Source organism: Otolemur garnettii, unplaced genomic scaffold, assembly GCF_000181295.1.
Source record: "Otolemur garnettii isolate 467f Iridium unplaced genomic scaffold, OtoGar3 scaffold00037, whole genome shotgun sequence".
Lineage (NCBI taxonomy): Eukaryota > Metazoa > Chordata > Mammalia > Primates > Galagidae > Otolemur > Otolemur garnettii.
In genome coordinates this window covers 6,175,580-6,194,846 of record NW_003852432.1, presented here as the reverse complement: position 1 = coordinate 6,194,846, position 19,267 = coordinate 6,175,580, and the positions used below count along the sequence as shown (strand labels likewise).

Genomic DNA, 19,267 nt, shown 5'->3' with positions numbered 1-19,267 from the left:
GGAGAAGAGGGAGAGGAAGAATGTAGAATTGATTGACTTTAAATCTGTCACTAAGTTACTCTGAAATGATTAAGTTTAATTTTTTTGGCAACACTAGAAATAAGAATTTAAACTCTGTTTGACTGCAGAGAAATGAAGTTATACTTCTTAAAACCTTGGTTCTGATGAAAATTCTTATCTGCTGTGCCATATTCAATGTGCATTACCAGGAGTAAGAGGAAGAGAGTTAAAATTTTAAATAAAGTGGAAACATATACCACAATATGCTCTTTTTAAAATTTACTTTTGAAGATGACAATACATCTAATTTTAAATGGGAATAAATAAGATGTTTTCAAGTCAATTTTCAATACACAATATTCCAAAATAGTTTTCATTATAATTTTAAAAATGTGCCCCTAATCAATTAAGATAACTTATGAATATGGTCTGTGGTTTCTGAAATAACATAAAGGAAAAAAACCCTTTTATTCCACCTTTAATTATTTGGGCTTAAGTGCTTTTTTGTTTAAGATGCCAGTGACCAGATGTGATACTGGAGGGTGTCTAAAAGAAAGACAGAGTAGTTATTTGAAGGATGAAAGCAGAAGAAGAAAATAATGCATGTCAAGATGCTCCTCCCTTGGAGAAGAACTGGAGAATAAAAAGCCACAATTTCAGCTTAAAGACAAACAGTTGCAGGTGAAACCAGAGAAGTTTTCTAAAGGAGCATAATGAGTTAAAACATTTGGTTTAGTGCTTATTATAGCTATGTTTGAATCATCAGTAAATCAAAATGAAAAAATAGCTCTAGATGACTTAAATCAGCATTCAAAAATGACATTTTTTTAGACATTTGGGAAAATAAAGTTGGCTTTATAATTTATTCTTTTTTATCACGCCTCAACAGAAAAATAGCTCTATTGTTCTTGTAGGTTAAGAACAGCTCAGGGTGGTGCCTGTGGCTCAAGGAGTAGGGTGCCGGCCCCATATGCTGGACGTGGTGGGTTCAAAGGCAGCCCCAGCCAAAAACTGCAAAAAGAAGAATAGCTCAAAAAGTGATGGTCCATCATTTTGATATTCTGGAATCTTATCCATGCAAATTTTATTTTGCCATCCTTTTCCTATTTCTACAGGACACCTAAGTGAAAAGTATAGTAAACGAAAATAAACTTTCCCTTGAGAAGTTTTAGTGAACTGTCTTATGTGCTCTTGGGACATAAGAAATATACCAATGTCTGGCAACCACATGAACCATTTATTCCAGATTTGTGTGAAATTAGATAACTGATTCTCTGACTATTAATAATGAACTATTTTTATTTAATTAGGAATCAGTTAATGATGTAAACTATAATAGTGAACAAATTTGCCTCAGGCAATTTTATATCCTATTAGGGTTATTAATTGATAATCTAATTATTTTTTAACAAAACTTACAAAGCTGAGCATCCGCCTGGAGACTTCCTCCTTTAGGGTTCAGCTTCTGAGTCGGAATTGCAGGAATCGGTTTATATGATTGACCTGTGGCTCTATACATGGCTTGAACCCATAATATTCTGTCTTGTTCATCATCACTGGCAAATATTACCGTATCTCCTTCTTTAACAGCATTGAAGAACATGTGACCACCCTGGAGACCTGTGGAGGGAGAAAAACATCATTAAACATGCTTTGGGCTGGTAGGTTTCAGTCTTATTCACGAACGGGCCTCATGGAAAAGAATGAATTTGATACTAGCAGCTCAATGCTTCCAAGGATTTTTAGTTGAAGATCAAACCCAAAATCCAAGATTTGAAGGGAAAAAATAATAAAAAGGTTTAAACGTGCCTGTCACTTTGGAAATCAAAGCATCTGAGAGAAACAGTCCCTGGCATGGTAGCGTCCTGCAACACATGCCAGCAAAGCGTAGAGCAAAATCCGATACTTCATGCCAGACAAGGACGTTTCATCTGTTCATACATTTACTATTCCAGGAAAAATAGAGGAGTATAGCAGAAAATATATATAGGTAAAGCATAAATGGTACTTTATATCATACGGTATTTTTATCTTTGGTAAAATTCTTTCACGGAGAAGATAATATTTTGCATTTCCATATGACTGATTAGTGAATATGGTCACAGATTTCTATTTCTTAGTCTCTATTCCTTAATTTTTAATCTGTAAGTTATTAATATGTACAGATTTGAATATTGCTACATTAATGTCACTAATATTCATATGTTGATTCATTTACTCACTATTCTTAGATATCAGGTACCTAATTCCACTCCTATTATTTATGGAGAGAGAAAAAAGTATAAAAAGGTGTCATGGGGAAGAGTTAGTAGAATATATAATAACGAATTTTCCACTTTTTTCTTTTTCTGTTGTAATTTTGGCTTTCCAGCTCTGTAGTGAAGAAGTTTATGTAAGTGCTATTAATTTCTCATATAACTGTTGTATTACAGTAACATTTATAGACTTCATCCTTGTACTAAAATAACAAAGATGATGAATTATGGCTAAAAATAAAAACCCTCAAAAAGACATAATTTGGGAGCGCGGCCATTTGGAAATCTAAGCCGTAAGCTCCTGGCTGATGAATAAAGCCCTTCCTCTTAATAAAAAAAAAAAAAAAGACATAATTTGAATCTGCTAAAGTCATATCCCTCTACGAAGTGAAACACATAGTATGTACCCTACTAATTGTGTGGAGTTTGACATGTAGAACAGACAGAATATTTGTAAGAATTTCATGAACACATGCATGGCAGGAAAAGTAATTTGATTTAGAATTACCTGGGTGGGGATCTGTATAGTCCACAGTGTATCCTTCAAGCTGCATTAATTCTTGTGGTTCGGACTTTTTTTCTCTATAACTGCACATAGCAAAGGTATACTGGCTAACCTGATCAAGGAAAAAAGTTTGCTGGTTGGTAATACAATTATAAAGTATAATTTTTAATTTTATCTTTCTCAGAAGATGCTTTGTTCAAATAAAAATAAAACATAGAACCAAGAGATGAACCCAGTTACTTACTGTTATATGATCTTTGACAAGCCAATTAAAAACATCAAGTGGGGAAAAGATTCCCTATTTAACAAATGGTGCTGGGCGAACTGGCTGGCGACCTGCAGAAGACTGAAACTGGATCCACACCTCTCACCACTAACTAAGATAGACTCTCACTGGATTTAAACTTAAGACATGAAACTATAAAAATACTAGAAGAAAGTATAGGGAAAACACTTGAAGAAATCAGCCTTGGTGAAAATTTAATGAAGAGGACCCCCAAGCAATTGAAGCAACATCAAAAATACACTACTGGGAACTCATCAAATTAAAAAACTTCTGCACAGCCAAAAGCACAGTAAGTAAAGCAAGTAGACAGCCCTTACAATGGGAGAAGATATTTGCTGGTTATGTCCCCAACAAAGGTTTAATAACGAGAATCCACAGAGAACTCAAACATATTGGCAAGCAGAGAACAAGAGCTCCCCTTTCAGGGTGGGCAAGGGACTTGAAGAGAAACTTCTCTGAAGAAGACAGGCGTGTGGCCTACAAACATATGAAAAAATGCTCACCATCCTTAATCTTCAGAGAAATGCAAATCAAAACTACTTTGAGATATCATCTAACACCAGTGTGATTAGCCAATATCACAAAATCCCAAAACCAGAGATGCTGGTGTGGATGTGGAGAAAAGGAAACACTTCTACACTGCCGGTGGGATTGCAAACCAATATGTTCCTTTTGGAAAGTTATCTGGAGAACACTTAAAGAACTAAAAATAGACCTTCCATTTGATCCTATAATTCCTCCATTAGGTATATATCCAGAAGACCAAAAATCACACTATAATAAAGATATTTGTATCAGAATGTTCATTGCAGCCCAATTCATAATTGCTAGGTCATGGAAGAAGCCCGAGAGCCCATTGATCCATGAATGGATCAATAAATTGTGGTATATGTACACCATGGAATACTATGCAGCCATTAAGAAAGATGGAGACTTTACCTCCTTCATGTTTACATGGATGGAGCTGGAACATATTCATCTTAGCAAAGTATCCCAAGAATGGAAGAAAAAATATCCAATGTACTCAGCCCTACTATGAAACTAATTTATAGCTTTCATAAGAAAGCTGCAACCCAATTTTAGCCCAGGAATATGGAGAGAGGGGAGAGGGAGGGGAGGGGAGGTAGGTGGATGGGTGGAGGGAGGGTGATTGGTGGGATCACGCCTATGGTCCATCCCATAAGGGTACATGTGAATCTCTCTAATTGTAGAATATAAATGTCTTAACACAATAACTAAGAAAAAGACATGAAGGCTATGTAACCAGTTAGATGAAAGTATTTCAAATTGTATACAGAAGTAGTACACTGTAATCCATGATAGTATTAATGTACACTGCTATGATTTAATAAAAAAATAAATAAAATAATATAATTTACTAATACATTTTCAAAACCTAGCCCCAGGATCAAAGCATGTTACATGTGTTGGTCTTCCCTGCCCATGGTCCAGCATTTCCTGATTTGTATGGGATATTAACAGAGCACTGTATATAAGTATTCATGTTGCCAAGTTTGGAGTCACTAGGTTAAATAAAGATAAACTAATCTTTTACTTCAGGATTTCACACGGCCTTTAATATGCTAACACAGATTATAAATCTCTAAAATGAGATTAGGAGTAGTCCCAAACTTACATAATTATGGGACCACATTTTCAAGCATATTTATTTCAAGATCTTTCACCAAGATAAAAAAAAATCTCAATAAATGTTGAGAATTTACTTTCCACATAACCAAACCCACAGGAAGTGCCAGAGTGGAGTCAGTTTTGGACGGTGACAATACTGCCACAATCTGCTCTGCGCCTCAATTCTTCTCTTTCACAACAGGCTTTATTTTCTTCTGCTGGAAGCTCACTTGGCTAGCACCATAGCTGCCTAAGTCTTTAAAGACACCGCCCTGATCATCTCCGCTTGGGTCTTAAGGCCATATTTGGACCAAATATTGTGGCTAAGGGGAGAAAGTTTCATTAACCCAGTTTGGGTCAGGGTCTTATAACTTCCCCCAAGATAGCGTGAAATGCTGTTCAGCCATAAAAAGGGATGAAAAGACACATCTTTTGTCAAGACCTTAGGCAAATCAGGTTAATCCTCATATAGGTCATTGATTTTTTAAATACATTAACAACAACAATACACCTAACACACCTAATTCTTTCGAGAGAATGAGAGATCGATGCAGAGCACCTAGCAAAATGCTTGCCTGCTATGCAGTAGTCTCCATATGAATCTAATCCAGTCGCCAGGAAACCACTATCCTTCCCTCACTTTATTCTCTTTGTGTCTTATGAGAGTCATTTTGAGTTCAGATGCAGTTTGTTACCATGACACAGTGCAGGTACCCAGCTGACCTGGGGACTCATCTGCTCTTTGAACCCTAGGCTGACATGGGACCATGGACTCTGTGTCTCAGCGCTCTGTCTCCTGGTCTGATTTGGCTCACCCTCTTCTCTTTCTTTCTTCCCACTCCCATGGGCTGTTTCTTTTCATATTTTAATGCAAGAACATAGTGAGTGTGTTGAAGACTTTGGTGAATGAATACACAATTGAATAAGAAATTGAGAAAGAGAGGATAAAGTGGTGAATTATCTAAATGTAGTTTTAGGTACATTTACCTATTTCTAATGAACTTTATCCTGAATATTGGTTGTAATATATCTTTTAAAGATTAATGTTGTCTTAAAAACAAAAAAATACTGATTATTCTGTAAAGCTTTTTACATAAATGATTAATGTAGTCAAGTGGTCACGTGTCAAAAATCCAGACTTGATATGTTTAAGCTACCTAAAATGCTAAAAAATTTACTTGCCATTTAAAACCTAGCTCTAAAAATTATCTGTCAAAAGTCATGTAATGTAAAATGCTTACAATACTGCTTTTTTCTTTATATAACTTGAGATACTGTTTTAGTTGTTTGATGTATTTCTAGCTGGCTTGGAATGATACATTTATTTTTTAACATGATTAATATGTAAAATTTTAAGTGCCAATTTAAAGAGTCTTTAAGGGAACTATAAAACTATAAAATAAACACAAGGATCTCTAGCTTTACAGGAATCATCCCATTTCTAAAGGAATGGTCATTTAAATGATAAAGTGTGAAGACACTTGTTTTAGTTTGTACTTCTTTTAATATTGCTTATTTTAATATCTCAAAACCAACCAACAGACCCAAAATCTGTCATAGATCATTGTTCCTAGAATTATAACAAGGAGTACAGATGGAAGAGTAACAAAATACCAACAACTAACAAAGCTGTCACTGAAAATTAGGAAATCTGACCCATCAGACAACTCAAAAAAAAAGTGGAATTTGGCTTTTGGAACACATTGGCTTCAGAAGAACCAAACTATTGATGCGATCCTTTGACTCACTGAATGGAGGTTCTATTTCCATAAAATGAGGCATATTTCATACTTCTTTTGTGTCCTCTAGTACCCCCAACAGCTCTCACTTCCACCCATCCCTTTCGCAGGGTCATATTTAATTATATTCCCAAGGCCAGATGTACATCAAATACACAGTGTAAATTCAGGTGAATCCTTCCATATCAAGGGGAATCCGGGGAGGCTGTTCCCTGAAAGAACTGTCAGTATCAGTTAGGGCTAATAGTTAAAATATGCTGCTGAAAGATTACCTAGAGACTCCAGAGGGTCACCCTGCTCCCTGTGCTCCGGGTTAGTTAGAGACGGTGTTTGAGCCTTCACTCGGCCCCAGCACCACACACCAGGGAGTTAGAGAAAAACCAGTGGTCTGACCTAATCTAGTATTTGTCTGCACTGACAATCTTACTTGCGTATTGCTGAACAAAGCTTATATAATTCACTCTGCGGAAATTGAAAATCCCTTCAATGGAAGAGCAGCAGTGATAAACATTCAATATCTTTAACCCAATCCACTGTTAATAACTACACAAAGAATGGATTTGTTGGGAATTGGGGGATATAAACAGACTTAAATCTGCAGAGAGCATTAAACCCGGTTTCAGAGTCACTACTTTTGACAGGGCACCTTCACTTTAAGTTGCTGTGGTACCACGAGGTACCTGCATCTGGTACAGAAAACCTCCCATTCCGTTCTCAACTGCCAACCTGTTCAACACCTGTTTGTGTCCTAGCACATGTAAGTGCCAACGATCAGATTTTAGAGACTACAGCATTCAAGTTTGTATGTGACATTCCTACTGCAGGGATCACGTTAACAGCTGGCAGCTTAGCAACTGCTACCGTCTAATTTCAGTAAAGATTAAAGCTTTCAAAATCCTTAGCTGGAAACGTTCTTGGCAGAGGCCAAAGGTGCTGCTAAAGTTATACATATATATATCCCAGAGCTTAATCAAGAAAGAAATGAATGTATGCTCAAGCTCCTGATAGACTTGAGGGGGAAATATATAAATATATAACCAAGTGGTATAAAAGGATCCAGCAATCAGTGTACAAATTAGAGAAAAGAAGGGCAGTCTTTTTTATAACTAGGTTAACAGTGATTTGCATATATTCATTTATTTAAGAAATAGCTTCTACTTATGTACCAGATAGTGTTTAAAGTTCCATAGATCAGTAAACTAAAGGATAAAGTCCCTATTTTCATGGAGCATACATTCCAAAACGGGTAAAGAAATTAATTAAATGTACAAATAAAAAAAGATAATTCCAAAAGGAGATAAATGCTTTGAAAAATATGAAACAAAATAATGTGAAAGGGACTGAGTTGAGAGGTATTTTAAATTGAGCGGGTAGAAAAGGTACATTTGTGCCTATCTGATACTTGAATTGGTAGGTAGAATGAGCCAGCCACGGGGAAAATCAAAGCCGTAGGACGTTCAGAATTTTTATAGATAAGATTAGGGTTAGCCTAACAATCTGGATGGAAAAAAGGGACTTAACCATATTTGCATAGAAGTCACACTTAAAAAAGAAACCCACACTATATATTTTTCTGAGGCACTTTTGTGGGACAAGGGCTGTTGAATTGAAGGTGCTAAATTCCTGTTCTGGGCACTGGAATTTATCTGGGGACAGAATGTCAGAAGTCAAGATATTGCGCAATGACAGGGAAGGATTAAAGAAAAAGGAAGTTTATGGTAAGAATATGTAAAAGAATATGTCTTTCTAGATCACAGTGACAGGATATTCTAAGTGCAGAGAGAGGTTATGGGAAAGACTTAAGCATGTCAAAATGGGACTTATATTTCAAATAGATTATTCTCCTATATAAAGCATAGTTTGTAAGGGGAATTGTAGAAGTGGAATCAGAGAGAACAGCTAAGTTGCTATACTGTAGGAGTCCGTGTGAAAATGGTGTATCGACTGGTATGGCAGCAGAGGAGATGTAAACAGAATACTGTTTGGGACATGAAATAACATTATTTTCTGATTCACATGGGATTAATGAGAAAAGAGAGATCAAAGATAACACCTAGGTTTTGTTATGTTCAAATATAAGTCAATTTTATGTTCCATACAGAGGTTTGAGATGGAACCTAAATTAAAGATATTTATTTAATAAGTATTTACTGAGTTTCTGCTATGTAGACCATTTGTGTTAAACATTTTATATACAAGTGTATATAATATATACACACATATAAAGATATATGCGTAAGAACACATAAATACACACAAAGATAAACAGAAATTCACAGCATTTTGAAATGGAGTCTTACAAAAAATTTTTTAGAAAATATTAAGTTTGCCAAAGTTTAATTTAGTCTCAGTAATGTACAATCCTCATTCATAGGTCCTCTGCTCTTTCATGTAGCTATAAGCTATAAAACAAATAAAATAAGACATTGTCCTGTAATTTGAACAAGAAAATAACTCCCCCTCCAATTTTTTTTTCTCAGACATAAGGTCTCACTGTGTTATCCAGGAGCAGTGAAGTGACATGATTTTACCTTACTGCAGCCTTGAACTCCTGGGCTCCAGCAATCCTCCCACCTGAGCGTCTCGAGACTCTGTGTCTGGTGTGCACCACCAGGCCCAGTAATTTTTTAATATTTTTTGTATTGCTGACGTCTATCTCACTACGCTGCCCAAGCTGGTCTCAAACTCCTGGCCTCAAGTCATTCTCCCATCTCAGCTCCCAAAGCACTGGAATCACAGGCATGAGCCATCATGCCAGGCCAACAATATTTTTTTACAGGAACGCAAGGTATAATTACAAGAGAGGAATGTTCAAGTTGGGGTCACTGCCCTACCCATAGAAGATTCTCCTTACTAATGCTGGCCCTATTTTTACTTCAATTTCTCTGTCTCCTTTTAGAATTTTAGCTCTTATCGTATTTAATATGGGTAAATGCCCATTTTAACATGTATCCACTTTTAGAACTGTTTTAGAGAATGCATTAATATTTATAAATACAAAGGCAGATCATATAAATTAATATGGCCATTCCCATCTTTTATTTTGCCATGAAAACAATATTTATCTTAAAATGAAACCTAAAATAAAAAATTATTTTCTCCTGACATTTTGGTCCAAATTAACCCAACAAACAAAAAAATTTTTCAATTTTACTTCATATTAAAGATGTACATTTAATTTAATTTAATTTATTTTATTTTTCTGAGACAGTGCTATGGTGTCACAGCTCATAGCAACATCTAACACTTGGGCTTAAATGATTCTCTTGCCTCAGCCTCAGCTGGGACTATAGGTGCCTCCCACAATGCCCAGCTAGTTTTTTGTTGCAGTTGTCATTGTTGTTTAGTGGGCCCGGGCTGGGCTCCAACTTGCCAGCCTCTGTGTATGTGGCTGGTGCCCTACTCACTGAGCTACGGGTGCCAAGCCAGATATATATTTTAAAAAGATAAATAAATTAAAAATTTAAAAAAGAGAAAAGATAAATAAAAAAGTAAGATAAAATAGCACACAATGAACATATAATGAGTATTTATTAACTATAAAGGGGTGATTTAAATTAAAAAAAAAGCAAGCCAAAGTTTTGATGGATATTTAAATATACATGAGTCATTTAAATCCAGAGCTATTATACTCTTCCTAATATTTCAAATATCTGTGCTTGGCAATTTTATTTTTATGGGAATATGCTCACATATATATGAATATTAATATCTAAGAATTATATATATATTGATGGAGGCATTGTTTACTGATTTAAAAAAATTCAATGTCCAAACTTGGGGAACCACTACATCAATTATGTTAATCTAATCACTATGAAATCCAATCATTTTCTTAAAATAATAAAGTAAGTTTTTATATGTTAACATGGCAACTTCTCTTTGATATATATTTTTATAAGGGGAACAAAGCAATTCACAGAACAAAAATATGTGGAAAGACTCCATTAGGATGGATGGACATGTGTACGTAATATAACGATTCAAGTTTAGAAGTTGACACTACCACTCAGCAATGGCTGCTTGGCTACTTTTGAGAAGGAGAATAGAAAAAAGTGGCAGAGATGGTAGTAATAATTTTGAGGTGGTCCTTTTTTTGCAACTGTAAAAACTGCCTAGTTTGATTTCATCCTACACTGAGCATGCCCTGGGTTGGTAAATTTTAAACTACTTTAAAATGTAAAGCTTCCATCCTTTGACTTTCTTAAGTGGTGTAGTCCCTCAGTTCACATTGCCTTTTTGCCACAAGCAAACAGCAGTTGATGTCCTAGACAAAACCTCAACCACGCAACTGAACTCCAGGTCCCTCAGGCGGCAGGGAGAGGGGCCTGCTGCAGTGGGTCCCACGTGTAGGGAATACTTCAGAAGTCCACAGGCTGGGGAAGCCACTTCATATGTAAAGCAGATCCTGATGGCATCTTACTAGGAGTGCATCTTGCACGTGTGCAGCGTGTATGGATCACTCGGTGGCGTGGCTGACTGTTTACAGCCTGTGCCAACTCAGCTGATATGTAATTAACATTATGTCTTGATAGCCTGCTGTTGTTTGCAGCAACTTCAAGTCACGATGCTGACACATTGACAACAAGTAGGGAACACTTTGATACGGGGCCAAAACAACATAGATGTCTACTTTAGTTCCAGGGAGGCCACACAGGAAGTGGTCTTCCTGAGCGCAGACTCTTTCTACCATCGCCCCTGGCCATTTCTTTAATGTGGTAACACTCTTTTGTACCTCATGAAACTAATGATCCAGAGTGATTATTCATATATCTGTTTGTCTTCAGATCAAGTGTAGTTGTGTGCATCAAATTAATCCAACAGGATGGCAGAGGAGAAATAAGAGCTTAGTCTCTACCGTTTGACAGTAATGGATTTGCTTGACTCTACCACACACGAAACTACGCAGTCCTAAATTCTACAGTCCCTCTGTGCACCAATTTTCTTATCTCTACCATGAGGATAAAATGATACAGGCTTATTCTGAGGAGTAAATAAAGTATTGTAAGTACTTTACACAAATGCTTTCCTTAAGGTAATTTCTTAATAAATATTAAGTATAACAATAAGTATGTTAATACACTAGGTAAGTACTCCAGGAATTTTTGGATTTACCGCATATTATGCGATGCCCAGGACTTACAGTGATTTGAACGGACATTAACAGGTTATGGAATAACAAATAACTCAGTTTGGTTAAATCACAGTTTTAAAGCTATTAAATGAGTTTATTATAAAGGGCTATAATAAAATGTCATAAGTATCATAATATTCTTCAAATTTAACACCAAAACATGGAACAATCACAAGAAAAACAAAATATATATGTACATATATGTGCGTGTATATATACATATATGTTTAATTTTGGTAAGATTTCAAGGATATTCTTCAAAATTACTGTCCTTTCCATTTGGTTTGAAACAAAATTTACCTTCATTATAAAAAGACAGCCTCTCAGACAGCCATAAAATCTACATGTATCTATTGCTATAACCATATCAACATCAGAATCTAAACAAGGACAAAAGCAAATTTTACTTAGAGGCTAAATAAATAATATCCACAAATATTTAGATGCTAATTAAGCACTCAATATTAGTAAATAATTTATTTTCCCATTTTTCAGTTACAATTTAAATATTTACATGAGCGTCTTTGAAAATCTTTTCCCCTCAGTGGCTCCACAAGTGTTCACTCTGTACGACTTTGCAGCTGGCCAAACCTGACTCTCAATCAATTTTTATGAGCACAAATTCTTGAGCTGATGGCTGGATCTCCAGCTATATCACTCATATAATATACACTCTCACGTGGTGATGAGATTCACATTATCACCAGAGCACCATTCTGCTGATAGCAGCAGCAGAGACACAGCAGGGGTCTTACTGTCCTCCCTAAGAAAACGATTCCTTCACCTTTCAATAATGTAGCCTGCAGGTATGGACCTACAAGCTGTGTGCAGATGGAATAAGAGCTGTCTTTAAAAATACTAATAGAAACTACCTAGTTCCTCTCAATGGGTCAGTCTCACTGAATCTCCATATGTATCCATTCTGATTTTGAAGTATGTGCCTTCAATTTGTCTTTTCATTACTGCGGAATTGAGTGGAAGATTCAATTGTGTTTAAAACTTCAAAAAGTTGTCAGAGTATTGCATGTATATCTCAATACATCCAGGCATGGGATTCTCTGTGTGAGTGCCTGTGTGTGATATACATATGTGTATATACATTTATAATGCTTAAATATGCCTTCAAATTTTAAGATGATAGGTAGAATAAATCCAAATTCAATTTTCATATGAAAACTATTAATACATTAAGATTTGTTTTAGCCTACTGTCATTTAATCAGGTCTCAAGACAAACACTCTTTAAAACATAGTGATTAATGTGAATGACATGTTGAACATTTGTGGGTACTGAGTTCCTATACTGGTATGTTTCTACCAGTTAAACTCTACGTCCTCTGGGTTTGTTTCCAAACTAGCTTATGCCAATAACTTCACTGCTGAAATTATGGAATAAATGAGATTCTACATAAATGCATAAAATATAATTGGAAAATAAGCTGCTATTTCTATGAAGATCAGTTGACTGGTTTAGAAAAATTTGATAAAGAAAAGTCACTAATAAAAATTTGTCAAATTAGATATGGATAAGACAGTTTATAAGATATGATTAAAATTTAAATGTTGAAAATCTACACTCATATTGCTTAGCAAATGCATTTAAATGTTGACACCAATGTAAAGAAATTAAATCTAGAAATTATTGAAGATGACTTTGAGGGTGTTTGTTTTAGAGGACAGATCACACAGAACTCTAAACAAGTGACTTCCACTCTAACAAATGCTTGGGTTCCATATCAAACAATTGAGAGAAAAGTGTGTGTTTCTTTTAAATTAGTCCAAACATTAGTCCTAATAACATGTGGTTACCTTTTCGGCAGGAAAACAACACACTGGCTGTTTGCCATGTAGATAACACTACTTTTGACTGAATTTCACACTTTTCATGAAGTTACCATGCTATCAGGGACATCAATAAAGTAATTTTATCCAGCAATTGATGGATGGCTATACGTATTTCTGGAAGACAGCAAATGATAATTTTCCTTCCTTGGCATTTCACCATGTTGTTCTGATGTAGCCCAGTTAAGCTTGCTTAGATGTGTGATAGAAATCACTGAAATTTTAGACTGCTTTATGTTAAGAATTCCAAGGGTTGTTCTCTTTTCATCTGTTTCCACTGGGAATAAAATAGCTTGGATTTATAATGCAATGGAATAATTCTTACTTTGAAACTTACTCCTTAATGTAAATTGGACTTAATGAGCATATTCTATGAGCAAAGGTTATTAATTTACCAAAAAATATTGGCCAAATCTGTTTATGTTCAGAAGTCAATCATAAACAAATATACATGCTAGTCAAGGTGATGTAAAAGTGCATTCAGGTGATGAAGTGATTTGTTGGCTTATTTGTATTAATAGACCAAAAGTATATGGCAAAAATTTTATTAAATATGGCCTATTTTTATTAAATGGCAGCATATTTACATTAAATATGCCATTTAGTACAGATATAATGCATATATTAAAATGAGTGATTACATGTATTATGGTTTATCTATACAATATCAGAATGGTGCAATGGTTCTCAAGGTACAGTCCTGCAATCTCAGATATCGTCAAGATTCTTTCAAAGAGTCTGCAAGGTCAACACTATTTTATAACAATAGTCAGAAGTTATTTGCTTTTGAAAATTTACTCTCCCATGAGTGTACAGTGGAGTTTTCCAGAAGCTACATTTTATCTGATAATACAGCAAATTAATGCAGAAGCTGATACAAGAATACAGTTATAGTCTGTATCCAGACAGGAAAAAGATGTGTAAAAGCATGAAACAATGCCACCTTTCACAAAATCGTTTGGCTTGGAAAATAGTTATTTTATATAAAAATGTCATCTGTATTAGTATGTAATAAATTTACTTTTACTTTAAAAGAAATATTTTTAAAAATTTTCCAGTTTTCACTTCTAAAATAGTAAATATTGATAGATAAAACTCATAGACAAGTTTTTCTTTTCTGAGAGTGACTATGTAATAGGAAAAAAAAATCACTCACCTGAACAAGAACAAAGTAGCGTTTTTTCCATCTTTTCCAAACCTTCTGTCCAAGGGCATACAGATACCTGGTAAGAAAAACAAACAAGCAAAAGAACATTTTACATGAATGATGTTGTGGCTCGGAGGAATCCTGTTTCTTCTATAGGTATTTATTCTTGAGACCAGCCTGCTAAAGGCAATGTTGAGCTCATTTGGAATCTGAGACAACATGCAGTTTCTGTGTTACAAAATGACTGAGCTTATTCTAGGTTCTTGAAAGGAAATTGATTTATGTGGCTTATCAATTTGTCAGTCTTTACCATAAATTGAGCGAAGTAGGAGTTTAGAAAGGATAATCAAAGAAGCAGTCGGAATTTTATTCTTGCCCATGCTTCTAAGGAGAAACAAAAGGATGTGAATTGAGGACATGGTTCTAAATGCTTCAGCTCTCAGATGACCACAGCTGTGTGACCTGAGAAGGAGCTGGTCGTACAGTCAAGAACTCTGGGTTAAGGGTCACTGTCCAGCTGGGTGACCACAAAATGTGCCTGTACCAATCCCAGTTTCCATTTCCTTGCCTGTTAAATGAAAGGATGGACTTGCTGATTTATTATTTTTTTCTTTTCCTTTTTTTTGAGACAGATTCTCACTATGTCACCCCTTGGTAGAGTGCAGTGGTGTCACAGCTCACAGCAACCTCAAATTCTTGAGCTTAAGTAATTCTCTTGCTCAGCCTCCCAAGTAGCTGGGACTACAGGCACCGAGCACAATGCCTGGCTAATTTTTTGCTGCAGTTGTCATTGTTGTTTAGCTGGCCGGGGCTGGGGTTCGAATCCTCCAGCCTCGGTGTATGTGGCTGATGCCATAACCACTGTGGTACAGGTGCCTGCCACGACTTGCTGATTTCTAAGTTCTCTGCTACCTCCAACATTTGTACCTCACTGCAAATTTTTTAGCTATGAAATTCAGACAATAATGAAGATGACAATGTGTAGTTTAACATAGTTTCAACCCTGGCTTCAGTTTAAGTTTTTAGTGACCTGAATAAACAAAACTGAACTGTTTGAAGTAGTCAGTCATTTGAGAATACTGTCCTTACTGAAGATGTACTGAAGTACCAGAAAAAAGCAGAAATTAATCAATTCATTAATTTAGTGAACTTGTTGCAGAGAGCTATTTCATAATCATGCCGTAAAACTAGACACAAACATCCTATGAAAGTAGAAAATATTGTTATGAGTTTAAAATACAGCAAACAGAAGCCCCATTCTAAAAGGGAAGAAAGATCTTTCAATATCTTTACAATCCCCTTTTCTGAAGTGAAGGTTTAACAGCACAGAGGCTCTGCAATCTAAACATTTATGCACAAAAAAAAAAACAGTCACTCAGCACTGTGCATAAATGTTTAGTTTGCATAGACTTCCACAATTTTTAAAGCTAAAATCTCAGCTTGAATTTTCAGTTTTGTTCTTATTAAAATAATTCTCTTTTGCAAAATGAAGCAAACATACTATTTGCCTCCTTTAAAAATAGTATCATGGGATAGTGACTAAGGTGTGGTAAAATGGATGGGCCCCCTTACTGCTTGTGAGAGTGTAACAAAAGAACGCTTTTCTGTAGAATAACACAGCAATATGTAGAAATAGTCCTACCTTTTCATTCTGCAATTTATTAAGATAATAATTAGAGATGACATAAAGATGTGTTTATCCCATGGATTCACATAACAGTGTTATTTATATTGCTGATAATTATTATATGTAGTAACAACAACTTAAATGTCCAACAGTGGGGAATTTAATTAGTAAATGCTGATATATTTACAGAGATACTTTGCTGTCACTGAAACTTAAACTGTGAAACTGCATTAGGCAGAATTGATAACATAGTAAGTATCTCACTACATAATGCATTTTTTTCTTTTTTGAGACAGAGTTTCATGGAAAGAGCATGATTCAAAACTCTACACATATTTAATGATTTAGAATTTGTAATAAAAAATAAATATTCCAGAATATTTTATAAGCCTATCAAGTGGTTAAGATTATGAGAGATTTAAGTTTCTTTATTTCCTCTGTTTTTAAATTTTCAGAATCAAAAAGAAAACATGGAGTTAAAGCCAAAACATAAACAAACTTCTTGCATTGGAAAACACGTCCCAAATCAATTACATGTTTTTCACCTGACACATGAGCTTGCTGAAGTGCTCGGTGAACTTCTACTTGGCTCTCACGATGCCCCTAACACCGTCCTCTGTGTTTCTGGACGTCAGGTGAATTCATTTCATGACTGGCCAAGAAGTTGACGGCTCTTGTTCTCACCTGCTTGCTGTTTCTTCTCAAGGTCCCCCTAAAAATCCTCTACGCCACCTTTGCTCTAACCTCTAATTTCTCTTCCATGGTTCTAAGTGATAGGTGTCTAGCTGCTCTCTTTCGGTCTTTGCTATGTAATTTCCCTCTCTTGACATGAACACACCCATGCTCCTATTACAGGGTTAACAGCAATGACCCCAGGAACTAGATCCTGTGGACCTGACAGATGCCTTCTATGAAAGTGCACAAGCAGGATGTGCACCAAGTAGCTGTCCAGGAGCCACAGGGGCGTTTGGAATAACCTTTGCCTGGGACCACAGCCTGTTTTTTTCGCTCTTTCAAAGTGTCTCACTTTGCAGACTTGCTTATACACAAGTGAAGATGAATAGTGATAGGCATCACAAGTCACTCAGTGACAGTCTTGCTGACAGTCAAGGTCTTGCACAAGGAATAAATGTCACCTGTAACCCTGTTGAAAATAATGGATTAACAAATTTGGAATGAAAATGTCTGGTTTCTCTGAACTCAAAAGAAGAGGGCTGGGTGAATATATAAATTTTATATTGGGGGACCGGGGCATTGATAGACGTCATTATAAAAACAAAAAGAAAATTGGGACTGGAATCAAGGTAAATTATTTGAATGTTGGGCTTTAAAGTATTTTAGGCTATAAACACATTAAGAAAGAATTCATTCAAACATTTATCCAGGAGTGACAACTGAACAAACACATCCAGAAAGTTACTGGTCTTAATTTCATTGCCAAAGAAAAAAAGAAAAAATTATTCAACGAAATATGACCAGCTCACAAAGTAATATTATAAATGTCATGTAGAAAAAAATAGAATAGTTCATTCCCTCAAAGTTTTCATATTAGCCAGGCAACCTTTTGATGCAAAATAATAGGCATGAACAAAACGCATCAGAAAACATAACCATGCTGAATAATAATCCAACAAATTGACTATTTTTACCATAAGGATGAGTTCTGAGATTAGGGGTCAAATACAATTTCTAGCTGCTTCCTCATTGGTATAAAAGCAGATTTTTGGCATGAGAAATACTTTTAAAGATGAAAGGAGAGGAAAGGAAAAAAAGAGTTCATCAATATTGTTTAAGAGTAAATACTCAAAGAACAAGAGTGAAACGGTATGGAATGAATAACTTTCTATTAAAATGATGTAAAAAATAATTACTAATGATATGGAAAAATTATTATATTATGGAAAAAATAGAAAAAAGTATCAAATTTATAGTTAGTACCTTATTGCCGAGATTAAACATGGAATTTTATTTTCCTTTATATCTTTCTGTGTTTTTATAATTTCTACATTAATGATGTCTTCTTTATTGGTTTTAGTAAAACTTTATTGGTATAGTTTACATAAAGTACAATTCACCTCTTTTAGGCGCCCAATTTGACCAGTGTTGATGGAGTCATGTGGCCACTACCACGGCTGACTTATAAAACACTTCCATTTCTCTAAAAGTTCTCTCACACCTTTTGTGACCAATCCCATCCTGACATCTGGTGACCAATAATTTGATTTCTGACCTTATAGGTTTTCATTTTCTAGAATGTCATACAATTAGAACTTACATAGTCTATAGCCTTTGTGTTTGATTTCTTTGACCTGGTAGAATGATTCTGAGATTCATACATGTTTTTGCAAGTATCAGAAGTCCAATTCCTTTTTCTTGCTAAGCAATATATTTAATTGCATGACTTGCCTCAGTGTGTTTTCACTCACCAGTTAGTGGACATGAGTTGTTTCTACATTTTTGGATATCACTTACAAAACTACTCTAAACATTTTTGTGTAAGTCTACATGTAGACATATGTTTTCATTTTTCCTTGGTAAATATTTCAAAGTAGGATTGCTGGGTCATAGTGAAAGTGCATATTTCACTTTACATGAAACTGCCAAATTGTTTTCCAAAGTGGCTATAATATTTGGCATCACTACTACCGTGTAGGAGAGTATATCAGAAAAAACTACTATTATTAAATATTTGTGGGATGAGGTTATTATGACTCTACAACTATGTACTTCTGGTATGACTAATTTGAATACCTAGACACCAGTAGTAAGGGTTTTATCTCTATTTTGAGAACAGAAGAGAAATCCTATAAGCTTTCATGGCTAAATCAGTTTTTCTGTGTTCCAGGCTAGTCTCAAGTTTTGGAATTTATAGATGGATGATCCTATGACCTTTGGAAGGGTTGGAGTGTGGAAGGGATGAGGAAAAAGAAGACCAAATCCTTTGAATATTTGGTAACTATCAGATAATACATTTACTAGAAATTTGCAAAAACCGAATTACATTTTCTCCTAACCCATCTTTATGTTTAGTATTGCTGTCGAATCACCATTCTGTGTGTATGTGTGTGTGTTTTAATGCTCAATGTTTGGTTTTATGATACCTA

The 19,267-nt window shown here is 35.2% G+C and overlaps 1 protein-coding gene across 3 annotated transcripts in view; it reads right to left on the bottom strand.

The window, feature by feature from the left end:
• The window catches only part of CADPS2 (calcium dependent secretion activator 2), a 499,168-nt gene that overhangs the window by 153,763 nt on the left and 326,138 nt on the right, over positions 1-19,267 (bottom strand). For all 3 annotated transcript variants that reach the window (XM_003789780.2, XM_023513206.1, XM_023513207.1), the window contains exons 9-11: positions 14,546-14,612; positions 2,764-2,872; positions 1,420-1,620 (exon numbers count right to left, since the gene is read on the bottom strand). In XM_003789780.2, coding sequence (XP_003789828.1) covers positions 1,420-1,620; positions 2,764-2,872; positions 14,546-14,612 — 377 coding nt within the window. The remainder of the gene's footprint in view (positions 1-1,419; positions 1,621-2,763; positions 2,873-14,545; positions 14,613-19,267) is intronic.